The sequence below is a fragment of the Leptidea sinapis genome, chromosome 39 (genome assembly GCF_905404315.1).
Source record: "Leptidea sinapis chromosome 39, ilLepSina1.1, whole genome shotgun sequence".
NCBI lineage: Eukaryota > Metazoa > Arthropoda > Insecta > Lepidoptera > Pieridae > Leptidea > Leptidea sinapis.
Window position 1 is genome coordinate 8,213,445 of NC_066303.1, and position 13,852 is coordinate 8,227,296.

Sequence of the window (13,852 nt, forward strand, 5' to 3'; positions counted from 1 at the left end):
TGCGATCTTTAGTTCTCAAATCAATTTCCAAGGACAGTAAAATTAGTCGTAAGCTTAAGACAATAAGCAATATGGTTATTGACGGTATTAATCATTTAACGAAAATTAATTCAAATAATACTAGAAGTCAACACGAATGGACAAACGGCAGAAAAAATAATGATAAATTTTTAAGCAGTACACCAACTGTACTGTATTCTAATCGACGGAGTACAATTATACAACACATTATGCCAAAAGAATGTAAGATTATAGCTAATAACATTTGTTTGGACATTGAAAAAATGAACTTATTTAATTGTCGCTACGCTGATCTTGAGATTTACTTTTATAAGTTATGCGATGGTGTTGTCGATTGCCCAGATCATTCAGATGAAATACAATGCCAAGAACAAGGTAAGAAAGTTCTGTTAACCTCACTATTTTTTTTTGTTTCTCCATGTTAATAAAAAATATATTTGCAGCAGTAGAAAGAGTAAGATTTACCCGCAGTGTTATGAACGCTGTTGATAAATTTCTAGAAAACGATTGTCTGCAAAATGATGACTTTGAAAACGTTCTTTCAAGCAAAAATCTTGCTGTGTCTCAGTTAGATTTTGTGGAAAAATACAACGATATATTAAACACAACTGATAAAACAGCATGGAACAAGAAAGAATCGGAAATACAAAAACAAGCTATGAAATCAACAGTTAAGGAAGTGAAGGATATTGTAACCACATTATCTATAGCGCTTAATAAAGCACTTTGTTCAAAGACGACTGAAGTTAATGAAGCTTATCCAAGTGGAAGAAGGCTGAGTGAATTTTTAGCTAATATTGATAAACCTATTCTCGATGAGTTAAGTCCGTGGCCACCGAAACCATGTTCTTGTGAAAATGGAAATTGCAATACTAATAATTGCAATTACTTTTGTAAACGCATTTGTATGCATAAATATAGTTTGACCCGCTGGAACTGTTATTCCTTAAGTGATACTTCAACTATTTCTCTTAATTTTCTGTGCGATGGAAAGTACGATTGTTATGATGCGACGGATGAGAATGGGTGTGCAACGGGTATTTTACATCTTGAATTTATATTAATTATATCATTTCATTAAATATTTTTCCAATTTAATTTATACCCAAAAACTATTATTATTTTACAGACGTTGCCCTTAGTAAATTTGAAGCACATAAAATATTCAATGAAATCAATAAATCCCTTAATTTGAAGGCAGCAAAGGATTATAAGATGATTAAAGAAACAATAATAGTCTTACTAAATGTAATTGAAAATATACAAAGGCTTATTACAAAGTCAAACCCTAGCCCAGAAAAGATTAAAAGATACAGAAGACAGTATTTTTCGTCATTAAGCGACATGTACACGAAATTAATAAACCATTCATCATTTCCCTATGAATCGGAAGCTATATATTCATATCTAATAACTCTCAATCAACAAATGGTATCAGTATTAAAATATACAAGCACTGGAAATAAGAAAATATTATCCAACTCATGTTTTTGTAAGCAAGGCATATGTCCGGTACCGGGATGTAGCGCAAAGTGTCAGAAAATTTGCTCTGCACAGTCCAATTTTACCCAATATCATTGTACGGCTTCGGATAAATTTATTCACATCCATCAGATATGTGATGGAAAACATGACTGTCCCGGAAAAGATGATGAACTTAATTGCAAAAAAGGTAATCAAATTTAACTTAATTCTCTCAGTCTGTTGCACTATTGACGAAATTGGGGGTACAAACGGCACACTAAAACTTTAAATTAACTTTTTAATTAAATTTATTTAGCAATATAATATAGATAACGATCCGGTAAACCCATTTAATTAGCGGACAGAGATAATGAAGATGTAATGTTATAGAAACGAGGCAACCAGAAATCCAATTTTGATCTACATCCAAAATGTTTCATAGTTTTCCCTTAAAGTTTCTATAATTTATGTCAAAAAAACGGCTTATAGGTAACGGCAAAAGTAATAAGATAATACTTACTGTGATTAGTTTTCCAATTATTTCATTGGACTGATAGGACAATTGTTCCATGGGCACAAATCGATGCGACATGGGTGAATTTTCAAATCGGTTATATCTCTAGAGTAAAGTAGGGAGTCCCCGGTTCTGACTCTGGGGTTGTGGCTTTTAAGATCCATAGTCATTACTAATTATTCATTCATTAGTAATGACTATGGATCTGTTTAATTTATAAAGCTAACTTTGAAACTACAAGAGATATTGAGAAATGCACAAGCGAAATCGTTCGGAAATAAATAAAAACCCCCAGTTTGACACCAAACTTTTTTTTAGTAGGCATCACGAACAAGTGAGTCCGAACCCGGGAGTTAGAAACGGGGAATCCCTACTACTCTGAGCCAGAACCGGTGAATCCCTACTACTCTCTAGTGCTGCAGTGTTAAAAGTAAATTTATTTGCAGATGTATGTCGAAGTCACCATCTTAATCTTCTTCGCAATAAGATTCAAGAAGTCGGTACGAAACAGAAGGGAACTGCTGTAGGTGAACTTCTGTCTACCTGGAAAATGAAAGTAATTGCTTATGCCAAATAATTTACAGACCTTCAGATGTGCATTAACAGTGCACTATTTAGGTTATATACTTTGGGTTGAAAATTGACGCCTATCTCGCGTATCAATGAATAACAACGTTTTTACTGCCATATTCCATCTTTAAAACCCGAAATTTGTAGCGTTAAAAGTAAATCCAAACTATATATTAAACTGGAGAAGTGAAACACGTGTCAAGGTGATTTTGTTAAACTTAGCGGAATTAACACTAAACATCAAACGACTTAGAAGAATAATAAAGAAATTTTGGAAGAGAAAATTAAATATTTCATCGGAACCTGGTGAGAATCGGAACAACTCTTAAGTCGTACCTTTGGAATACAAAGGAAGAAGAGAAGAGATCAAAGATGGGCATTAATTCTATGTATTATCTTTAAGTCGCATGTTAATCAACATACCTGGATAAAATTCCGCTAATCTTACATATATACTAAGCAGACACTACAAACCTTCAACAACCATTTGCCAGAGTCCTATTAGCTAACCTGTCATCCACTCAAATCAAAACCCTCATTCCGATGCTGGCTAGATTATGACTACGGCGCCTATTTCTGCCGTAAAGCAGTAATGTGTAAGCATTATTATGTTTCGGTCTGAAGGGCGCCGTAGGTAGTGATATTGCTAGGCAAATGAGACTTAACATCTTATGCCTCAAGGTGACGAGTACAATAATTGTGGTGCCTCTCGGAAGGGTTTGGGTTTGCCAGGAATCCAGAGCGGCACTTCATTGGAATGTGCAGGGCGTATCAATTACCATCAGCTGAAGTTCCTGCTGGTCTCGTCCCATATTGTAATTAAAAAAAGGTAAATCCCAATATTATCCCGAACTGTAGGTACGCTTAGGTAGAATAAACACTTCCAAGCACTGTCAACCTTTTTGCAGTCAATCTAATTTTATCTAAACCTTTCTTTCCATAATATATAATATAATTTCTGATACTATCTACAGGTAATTCCGGCTATAAAAATTGGAGAAAATGAAGGAAGGCCAACGCACAAGAGAATCAAGGACATTGTTAACAGTATAAACAATGATTTACTGGCCACCTATGGTTCGGTACAAGACTATCGAAGAAGTGGTAGTAATTACGCTTTGAGCGATTTCTTATCTATTTCACATACGATTGTTGATACGATTCGATCCTGCACATATTGAAATATTAAATTACATTACATTACAAATATACGACGTGTTTGTGTATTAAACCTCGTAATGCCCCTACCTATTTACCTACCCGCAGAATGTGCTTTACAATCACTATATTTAAGTGTTTGCTTACTTAATAATTGAAGATACTTTATTGAAATGTCACTTAAAATATTATTTCAGCGTATATTTTATAAAGTTGTAATTTATATAATGTAATAAGTCAAGAAAAATTTAAATGCAAAAGAATTGTTAAAAAACGTTTATCTGGTAAGGGTTAGTATAAGATAAATGACATAATGATGCTCCAGATTGGGAATAGGGCGACCACCCTTAGACTATTTAAAAAAAATTGTAACTAATTTTATTAAAAAAAAAGAAAAAGCTCGTTGAGCTTCCTGCGCCCCTCTTTCTCAGGACTAAGGCATACATTTGGGCATTTTGAATGAAAATATGTATTGGAATTTTGAAGATTCTTTATTGCACTAGAAATTATGGTCGAATTTGTACGTAACAGTTATGGTAACCCAAGCGACTTTATTGCTATTCAGCAATCTCTTCCAAGTTACTTAAAGATTTAGGAGATCAAGGGTCTACCTGTTTTTAGTTTTAGTTTTCTTTGTAAAGTTTCCACGGAACCATCGGTCAAAATCGCACCTAACTTAGGAATTTTTGCAGTTAAACATCCTTGTGTTTGTGTATTAACTGTTGTACAAAAAAATATTCAATGTAAAAACCCAGTAAAAGCCAATTTTGCGATTTTATAAGGTATATGTATAGATTTAAGTTAAGGCACAGCTGTCGAGTCAATCGAGTTTGGTCATAGACTTTATATCGACCTGACAATCCAATAAAGTGTGACCAATTTGATTCGCCAATGTGTTAGCTAGTGGTGGCTACTATTCAAAATACTAAGAAGGCCATGCCAAGCATGGCTGATTGTTTAAGATTTTTCAATCAAATTTAGTCACGGTAACAATGGGTTCGTTTTTTTATTTAGGAGATTTAGAGATTTTAGGAGGACAAGCGAGCGTAATGGTGTTAAGTGATCACCGCCGCCCACATTTTCTTGCAACACCAGAGGAATCACGGGAGCATTTAATGAAGTTTCGTCCTGGAAACACCGAACATGGAAGCTCATTCCTCAGCTTTGATGTACGTGGAAGAAAGTTCCTTGAAAACCGAACTGTGGATGACCGCCCCGCCACACATTCGGATGGTGGGGATGGTATCCTAATTTGTAATGTGTCATGCGAAGGTGGAATTTGGTGGCAGGAATCGGGTGAAACAGCTCTTTGAAACGCCGTCGTCAGCGACCTGGATGCTACGCCACGTAAGAAGCTGGAAGTCCACTCGAATAAACTCTCGGGAAGCCCAAATTATGGTAGTTTTGAGAGAAGTGCCTTGTGTCATACACGATCAAAGGCCTTCGCTATATCCAGGCTAACTGCCAGGCCTTTCCCTTGCTTTCGATAGCCGCCGCTAACTTTGTGTCAGCTACACCAGAAGATCGCTTATCGATCGACCATGGTGACACGCATACCTTTTATATCTTGCCGTATCTCTGTTAGAAATGTTCTCTCTCGTCTGCTTTGATTGTCTATACGCCAATATATTGTATGTCTTAGCGTTACGATCCACGAAATTTTTATCGGATTGCAGCTAAGTCTTTTTATTAAATATTCTAGAAATTAAGGAACATTATATGGTATTTTGATTATATATTTTTACTCCAATTCTGGCAATTGAATATCACTTATCAGTTTAAATTGTTATCTGTGTGATGAGTCAGGTGGTGTACGTACATAAAGCAAACAAGGCCGATTTTGATATCAGTCGTTGAGAAACACAGCACGAAATGGCAGGTAAGAGTATATTCGTTACAATTTACTAGGTATTGATAATATTGAGTCTCTGTCAATATTTAAAACTAAGGTTGTTTAAGATAGTGTAATAATTATTAATAGTCTAATTTAGTTAGTTTATTTAGAAAAAAATTGATAAAGTTTGCATTGATAACTTAAATTAAGGATATTGAAAGGATGGTCTAATATTTATCTTATAATATGTTTTATAAATAAATAAATAATGTAATATTGTATTTTATTTGATCAATGAAATATTTCGGCAACAAAATATTTACAATTTGTAGTTATGCATACCTACTCGTATAGGTACCTATACCTATACACGCATATTTTGCCGCTTTGAGTTCTTCTGTAATTTTTCACTTAGTTATTTATTACGTGCACTGTATTTCCAGCATATATTTAAATAGAATTGTACTAGAAACTATGTTCTAGAAACATCTTCAAGTATTTATCAAAGAGGATTTTATGCTCTACATCAGTATAGTGTTTCATGGATTATTATGTAAATATTGCATACAGCGCTATTGTTTCAGCACCATAGATAATTAATTCTCTTTGTTGATATATTCAAGATCAGATAAAGTCAGATCGAGAAATGTTATATTTATATACCTCGTCTTATTTTTATGTTTTGAACAGAAATTTATATCAAAATTAATATTTAAGAGTTTTTTTTTAATAAATATGATTCGATCAATTATGATTACTGTAAGTCGAATGGACATACAAATCTTATCTCTTATCAGCCACAGTAAATATTCTGTTATTATCACACTCATATATATCGTTTTTATTTTTCAAGAAATGTAATCACTTAGGTACCTATCTTTTTCTTGATAATCGCTTGCACAAAATTTACTTCTTTTATCTAATCAATTGAAATATTAATAGCTTTAACAAATTACGTGTCAGTCGATATTTCGATAGTATAAAATTGACAGTTAATTAGTAATTAGCATAATTATGTAGTTAGAAAGAGGAATATAATAACATAACCGGTACGTAACCGAAGTACAGTTATCCAGTAACTTAAAGTACGAAAATTAATTACAGTTATAAACATCGAGTGTTTCGTAACTTTAAGTATATTTATTAGAGATGATCATCAATAGAATCTATAAATGAATCTTTCGCAGCGGCCGCACTCTGTTTTGCGAATATAAAGTAAACCCGCTTTCACAGGGACCCAACCAACAGCGAGTCTTAAGTGAGCAAGCGTTATTATGCGGGATAGGGACATAAAACGTACTACATAAAATTATGTTCTAATATCGTATATTATGTAAACCAAAAAAGGAATCGCTTATTTTAGTTTGACAGAAAGATTTTGATGCATTAGCAATTACAAGATTATCAACATGATTTAGTTTTTGCAGTGCGTCTTTGATTTGATTTAAAGAAGTCGTAAGGCTTCTTAAATAACTAACAGCTGATAAGTCCTGGGTGATTGACAAAATCGGAGTTGATTCTTGTTCGTCTTTATCGTTCTCACTTAGGGCTTTTTGTGTCTTACTCACATTCTTAATGAGATCCTCATTTCATTTAATTGTCTTAAGTTGCAGGGACTGGCATAAAATGGCGTAATATTATGCGAGAAATCGTATTAAGCGTGATCGTATTAAATTTTCTACTGTAATTGTACGAGTAGCCTATCACTAGTAATGTTTAGAAATATATGTAAAAAGGAAATAATAATATATTTTTTTATGTCTTATTTCGTTTCGTTTTCGTTTCTCATAGATGAGCGCACAGCACGGCAGTCTTTGCTTGTTTTTAAATCAATAGAATTTGTTTTTTTTTAAATAATGCTGCATAAGTGTCAAAAAAAAAACCTAAAAAATGACGTAAGTTTTATTCCAACATTTTCCAGTATGGAGCCATCTCGACATAAGAAATTAAAATAGATTCACATTCAGATTTTTTTTTTCATGAAAAAATACTATAAAATTAAAAATCCTGCTTCAGTGCTTAGTACATATTACCCATCTAGTTTGGAAAAAAAATATTAATTTCCTTTATAAATTTTTTATTTTGAAGATTTAAAATAGCGCAGAAAATCCAAAAATGCACGCCCCATAATCTCATATACCACAATAAAATTGATTATTTGTACAAGTATCTACGTAAACTACGTAAACGCAGTCGTTCGCAAATTTGTTTTCAAATTTTATTGTGTAATTAATCCCAGAAGTGAGGATTATCAGTTTTAAAAAATGTTTTTGAATCGTCATATTTTGTAACTTAAATTGAAATCAAATAGAGTATTTTACATTGGCTGTAATATACATAACAAATTAGTTTGTAAGGTACTGCATCCAATTTAATATATTGCATATTATGAATCATGTTTGAACTTTAAATAAAAGGGTTTTGAAAATGATATAATATGTATTTCATAAAAAAAAAACTGTACAAATTTTATACTGGACGCATCGACCTTTAGAGTTTAAATTCATTGCTCGTGTTTGGATGCTTCGTGAAAATGATGGTCGTGATTACTGTCATCCATAAAAAAAAAAAAATTACAATATGTCATTGCAATTTACTATCTGAATCATGCCGTGGGCTAAGGTTTTGTCCATTTTCAATATTTTTCTAATCAAATACACTATGAACTCATTCCAATGTAGAGTCATTCAGTTTTTGATATTTTATAGTCAGTTGTATGATTCAATAGAATGCAGTTTATAACTCCAATTATAACTAAAATAAGGATGTGTTAATAAGTTAACGTTTCGTTTCTACAGGACATTATCCCGGTTATGGACATCCCCCACCTCATGGCTACCCCCCAGGTCCTCCTGGTCATCCCAATTACATGTACCCAGCTCCTGGGGTGATGTTCTACCCCGTTAATCCCGCATATTTCTACCCCCCACCACCTCCTCAAAACCCAGACGAAGTTAAAGTTGAAGAGCCCTCAGAAGATTCAGGTCCTACTATGCCTGGAGAGACTGTAGAGCTACCTTACCGTAAGTGATGGATTGGTTCGAGCATTGGCAATGATGCTTTCTAAAAATTTGTATTTTAATAACGTTGTGATTGGTAAAAGAGATGACATCTTTATTTTCACAAAATCATTCATATTTTGCGCAAAAAGGCAATGAAATCTTAAATGATGAAAATTTTATGATTTTTTTAAATTCTTATTGAAGTAGCAATATCTCGATCAACGTAAAGAATAAGTCGAATTAAGATGATAAAAAGAAGTCCAGGCTTAATGTAAATCGTAGTTTCGCATCTTCACTGCTGTTATTAAGATTATTCAATAATTTTTTTATACTATATAATTTTTTAATAATTTGGCAATAATTCTTATCCTGATGTTTCTTGTAGTAATTAGTGCCGTATCTGTAAAATAAATTATCTAAGGTATCATCTCTTTAAGCCTTTGTGTCTGTAAGCCAATGTTGGGCCAAGCCTCTTTACGGTTCCTAATATCCTTTCCTTTCTTATTAAGTATAACCATGTATATTATTTGTATGAAACTAATTTTCTATACTTATAGCTACCATAAAGAGTTTTGGCCTTAGCTTTTGTTATGTATTCTAGCGGATGACCGTGTTTGGTATTTTGGATTTGTCATGAGACACACTATGAAGTGTAACATAAATAAAATCACAAAAATCAACTTCAAACGTAATATGGTAACTTAAAACATTGTACTTATTTAAAAAGATTGAAACAATACAAATAATTGGCAGTTGTAGAGAGTGTCGATAGAAGTGAAAACTTTTAGTTTTAAAATTAGAAATTTTGAAAACAATTAAATTCAATTTATTTTCAATAAAATAATAATTAAACAAAAATACTATTAAAACAATGAACAGTATAAGCTGATTGAACTTTGCACTAAATGCATTCAATTTCTCTTAAAATATATAAATAAGTACACAGCACTAATGTTGCACAATACGTCAGCTGTATATCTACAGATATACTGCTATAAGCATTTCGATGCCCCAAACCTACGAGATTTCATCCATCCAAAAAGTGTTTAACTTTAAATATTTATATTTTTTTATATTTTTTATTTATCGCATGCGCCAGTCATGTGCATGTCGGTTAAGCGAACCCATAAGATTTTCCCCTACCATAAAGTGCCCAATGTGGCTAAAGAAGCTTTAAATTCAAAAATATTTTTTGAACATATTTTTCTTTTGGTTTAAAATTATCAGAGTGAATTATTACTGAAAATTGAATAAATTTCAATATGTATTAGTTTTATAATAAAAATAAAAATTCAATTTCTTTCGAATTGTATAATAATAATTTAGACATTTAAAATTGTATCTACAGCTATTATTTGGTCCTAATAGTATATTTTTTCATCATATTAATGAGAAGTTATGTATTTCAGGTTCATACCGATGGGTTCCAGCTTGTTTAAGTCAGCGCAGCATCCCAATGGGTGCCTTGAGAGTGGGCACAGATGTGGACGGTGAACCTATCTACGCTGGCAGAGCACACCACGAGAGCAATCTGTTACCAGCTAAAGTTATTCCATCGAAGAACGCCTGCTATGTATCATACTCTGGAGAAGAAATCCTAACTGACCAATTTGAGGCAAGAAAAAACTTTTTTTAAAGTCTTTGATATCAAGTAACGAAGGAAATACTATGATGACTTTGGACGAACTCTTCAATGTTATAAATTTCAATGATTTCATATCGATTTCCTTTGATAATTTTAAATCAAAGCAAAATCACTTTATTCATGTAGGTCACGGAAATGATACTTATGAATTTCAAAAAATTACATGTCTTAAGTATTGAATTTACCTTTACTTCGTTAAGGGTTGAGCTAATGAGAAGAAGTGGCAAGAAACTCATTGCCACTCTTTTAATTCAATATTTAAATTTTGATCGTTTTATAAAACATAATATCAAACTATGTAAAGTGATGCAACAAAAATACTCAAACGTCAAATAGTAAATGCTTTACACGAGTAAGTCAAAAAAGTAAATGTAAATTATTATTCAGAGTAATCGTAGCTCCAATCCTTTAGAGCAATTCATACCCAAGCTTTCTTATCATCTAAATAGTCCTTTAAATTGTAATACGATTTTTCTATAAGTTTAGGCTTTGATCTTGTTGGGGGCATTTACATTACGTTCACAATTGCCGATACATGACTTGTCGAGTTTACTTAGCCCAGAAGTGGGCATTAGAAACAGTAATAATTTTACAATCTTTAAATTCAGATCTAAGCGACTCTCTTGGTCCCATACCATAAATTGCCCGACTGCTTCTTTTCCTCACAGCACAAAAATAGAATCAATATCAGCAGCATTACCCCACAATAATGACATAATGCTGTGAAAGTAACTAAAATAAACCAATCGTGCAGTTTCCATGTCTGTTAAGGAACGAATCTTTTTTACTGCGTATGCAGCAGAACTCTACTAGATAAGTTTTCTATATTGGAGTTTGGCATCTAACGTTACTCCAAGAAAAACAGCGGTATCAACTATATCTAATTTCTTGTTTTAAAACTGTATATCGATTGACACTTGTTTAACATTCGGTAAAGTTAATTTAATGCACTTAGTTTTATTACCATTAAGCAATAAGTTATTCGCTTCAAACCAATGTACAACTTTAATTCAAGCATTGTTAACAACATCAACATTTGGTGAAGAACGATGTATTTTAAATATGAGGGATGTATCATCAGCAAACAACACAATTCGATATTTATCTTTTGCGAGATCATTAGAAAAGGTCCTAAAATCAAGCCCTGTGGAACCCCCATTTTTAGCGTTTGATTCAGACGACCGCTTTCCATTGACTTCCATCTTTTGTAGTCTACAATTTAAATAGGATGTCATTAAGCTTGATGCTATTTTTTCTGTTGTTTTCTATTATTATACCTAGCCAGCTATTGTGCAAAGAAGCCTCTCAGATGTTACGATTAAATTCTAAGTTGTATTTAGCTCAGTCGATGGGCCCTTTAAAATAATTAGCAAATCTTGCGCTATGACCTATTAAATTATTAACCCCAATATTAAAAACAATTGGTACTCCATAGGTGTTGGTCCCTGCAACATTCGCGTGGCAGTTCGCGTCAGGAGGCAATGTACCTCCTGGAGCTGTTGATGCTGGTGTGACCCCTGATGGAGAGAAACTATACTACGGAAGGGTTACACACGATGGATGCACCACACCTGGCAAGGTTTGTTATATCTAAATCAATTTTAAATTCTTTATTGAACCCCTTAAAACAAGTCGATGATCTGCCTTTTGCAACCACTTGAATTCCAGACCTAGTTGGAGGCCTGCAAACACTTAGAATTACCTAGCGACCTCTCCAGAACCTTCCAACCTTATCGCCATTCGTTCTGTGCACTATGTGCACTTCCCAATCCCAGTTAAGACTCACAGACTTGATTAATTATACAAACATATTATTAAATGTTAAAACTAGTGGCAGAGAAAATTTATTGATTATTTAATTATACGCCTTATGGCGTTATTTTGTGGTGATCCATAATTATCCAATTAATGTTGTGATATTGATTCTCGTGCCAGTATTTGGCCAGTCAACATCTTCTGAGGATGCCTTGTGTAGAGGCGAAACACGTGTAGAATGGGTTAAAGACAAATCCTACCGGATTAACACTAATGAAAACTTACAACAGTGGTAGAGAGTTGACGCTAAAGACCACAACAAACCGGGTAGAATATGCTAATATTTTATATTAAAAAATTATAATGAAATTAACGATATATATCCCTAATTTTTCGAAAAAATAATAATAATATTTCATTCACCCAGATACAACCGAGTCATGGTGTATGCTACTACCCCTTCGACGGTGAAGAAAGGAACTCTGCAGAATATGAAGTCCTTGTACTTATGTAATATTTATTACACTTGATACTACGAAACACCATTTAATTACAAGGTTTCACTTAATATGTAATTAGTATGTAATGTATTTATTTATGAGGCAGATAAGGAAAGCAGTATTTTTAATAAATTCAAAAGACTAAAGAAAATTGTTATATTAATAAATATTTGATTGAATATAAGCGTTTTATTTAGCGGCACTATTTCAAGGAAAACACTAAGATATACACATAATAATGTTAAGTATATTTTAAATACTTAAATATTTCACATTGAAGTTCCTAAAAAAATTATACTTACTAAACTAAAAATCTACTTATAAAGTCAAAAGAAATAATTGTAACATTAAATATTCTAATACTTTTTGATTGTTTTATTTGACATTCTTCACTTTTTTATGTGATAACCCTCACTTCTGGGATTAATTACACAAATTCAATTTGAAAACAAAATTTGAGAAAGATGCGGGACTCAAACTCCGTTGCGATTTTTGTTTTCAAATTATTATAATTTGTGTAATTAATCTTAGAAGTGAGGGTTATCACTTTAAAAAAATAACAAATTGTTTTATATTTGCAAGAGCGACATCTCAAGTTTTCCTAATATGCAATTATTGGGGTTGAGGAGGATATCAATTGTAAAGTAGATCCTGTAGATGAAACCACAACCTGAGAGTTGAACAAGACATACAAGATTTATCAACGATACTGGAACAGTTGGCTCAGCGGTAGAGCAATCGCACGGAACGCGAGAGGTCGTGGGTTTGAGTCCCGCAATTTGTTCATAACATTGTTTTCACATTTTATTTGTCCTTTATTGACTGAGTTTGTAGAATAATAGAAAGTATGAAGGTTTTATTGCCCTCCTGAAAAATGTAAATAAAATTTACCATACCATTTTCCAAACACCGTTTCAATTGTAAAGATATGTGAAAGAGTGCTCGGACGGAACCCGAGAGGTCGTAGGTTCAAGTCCCGCATCGTTAATAAATTTTTCTTACAAATTTATTTTGTATAATATTTGAAGTAATTTGAACACTACTTATACTAGATTTTAGTTTATACATGAATATCTACCCCCACTCTGTGATTTTAGTCTACATACACGACTTAAAATATGGGTTTGTTTGGAGCCGTGTTTTTTTCGTACTGCCATATTATTATTGTGGTTTCTATAATCGTCGTCGTATACGGTCTAACAGTATAATTTCAACCAATTTTCTCAATCTTCATGAATAAGGTTTTTCTTCATTGGCCTTTTATTCACAGTAGTGTACGTGAGTCACACTGAAAATGTTTAGAACTGGCCAGTTAGAAACATTGCTAATGAAAACTATTTTTAAATTTCGATTTAAGAACTCTTTGGTAACCTAATGTAGTATATTGCA

General features: G+C 32.7%; 2 protein-coding genes across 2 annotated transcripts; both read left to right on the plus strand.

The window, feature by feature from the left end:
* The first annotated feature begins 204 nt into the window (after positions 1 to 204).
* Positions 205 to 3,774, plus strand: LOC126976227 (uncharacterized). The gene is made up of 4 exons (XM_050824471.1): positions 205 to 396; positions 1,151 to 1,693; positions 2,446 to 2,555; positions 3,544 to 3,774. Exons 1-4 carry the CDS (start codon positions 231 to 233, stop codon positions 3,748 to 3,750), a joined length of 1,026 nt encoding a protein of 341 aa, XP_050680428.1. The 5' UTR covers positions 205 to 230; the 3' UTR covers positions 3,751 to 3,774.
* Positions 3,775 to 5,494: 1,720 nt separating this feature from the next.
* Positions 5,495 to 12,647, plus strand: LOC126976228 (uncharacterized). Its single transcript, XM_050824472.1, has 5 exons — positions 5,495 to 5,606; positions 8,360 to 8,584; positions 9,973 to 10,178; positions 11,644 to 11,787; positions 12,391 to 12,647. Exons 1-5 carry the CDS (start codon positions 5,600 to 5,602, stop codon positions 12,475 to 12,477), a joined length of 669 nt encoding a protein of 222 aa, XP_050680429.1. The 5' UTR covers positions 5,495 to 5,599; the 3' UTR covers positions 12,478 to 12,647.
* The last annotated feature ends 1,205 nt before the right edge of the window (positions 12,648 to 13,852 follow it).

Coding starts and splice junctions, on each gene's coding strand:
- LOC126976227 (XM_050824471.1), top strand. CDS start 231: ATGCCAAAAGAATGTAAGATTATAGCTAATAACATTTGTTTGGACATT. Junction 397..1,150: donor AATACAATGCCAAGAACAAG/GTAAGAAAGTTC, acceptor ATTATTTTACAG/ACGTTGCCCTTAGTAAATTT. Junction 1,694..2,445: donor TGAACTTAATTGCAAAAAAG/GTAATCAAATTT, acceptor ATTTATTTGCAG/ATGTATGTCGAAGTCACCAT.
- LOC126976228 (XM_050824472.1), top strand. Junction 8,585..9,972: donor GACTGTAGAGCTACCTTACC/GTAAGTGATGGA, acceptor TATGTATTTCAG/GTTCATACCGATGGGTTCCA. Junction 10,179..11,643: donor TCCTAACTGACCAATTTGAG/GCAAGAAAAAAC, acceptor GGTACTCCATAG/GTGTTGGTCCCTGCAACATT.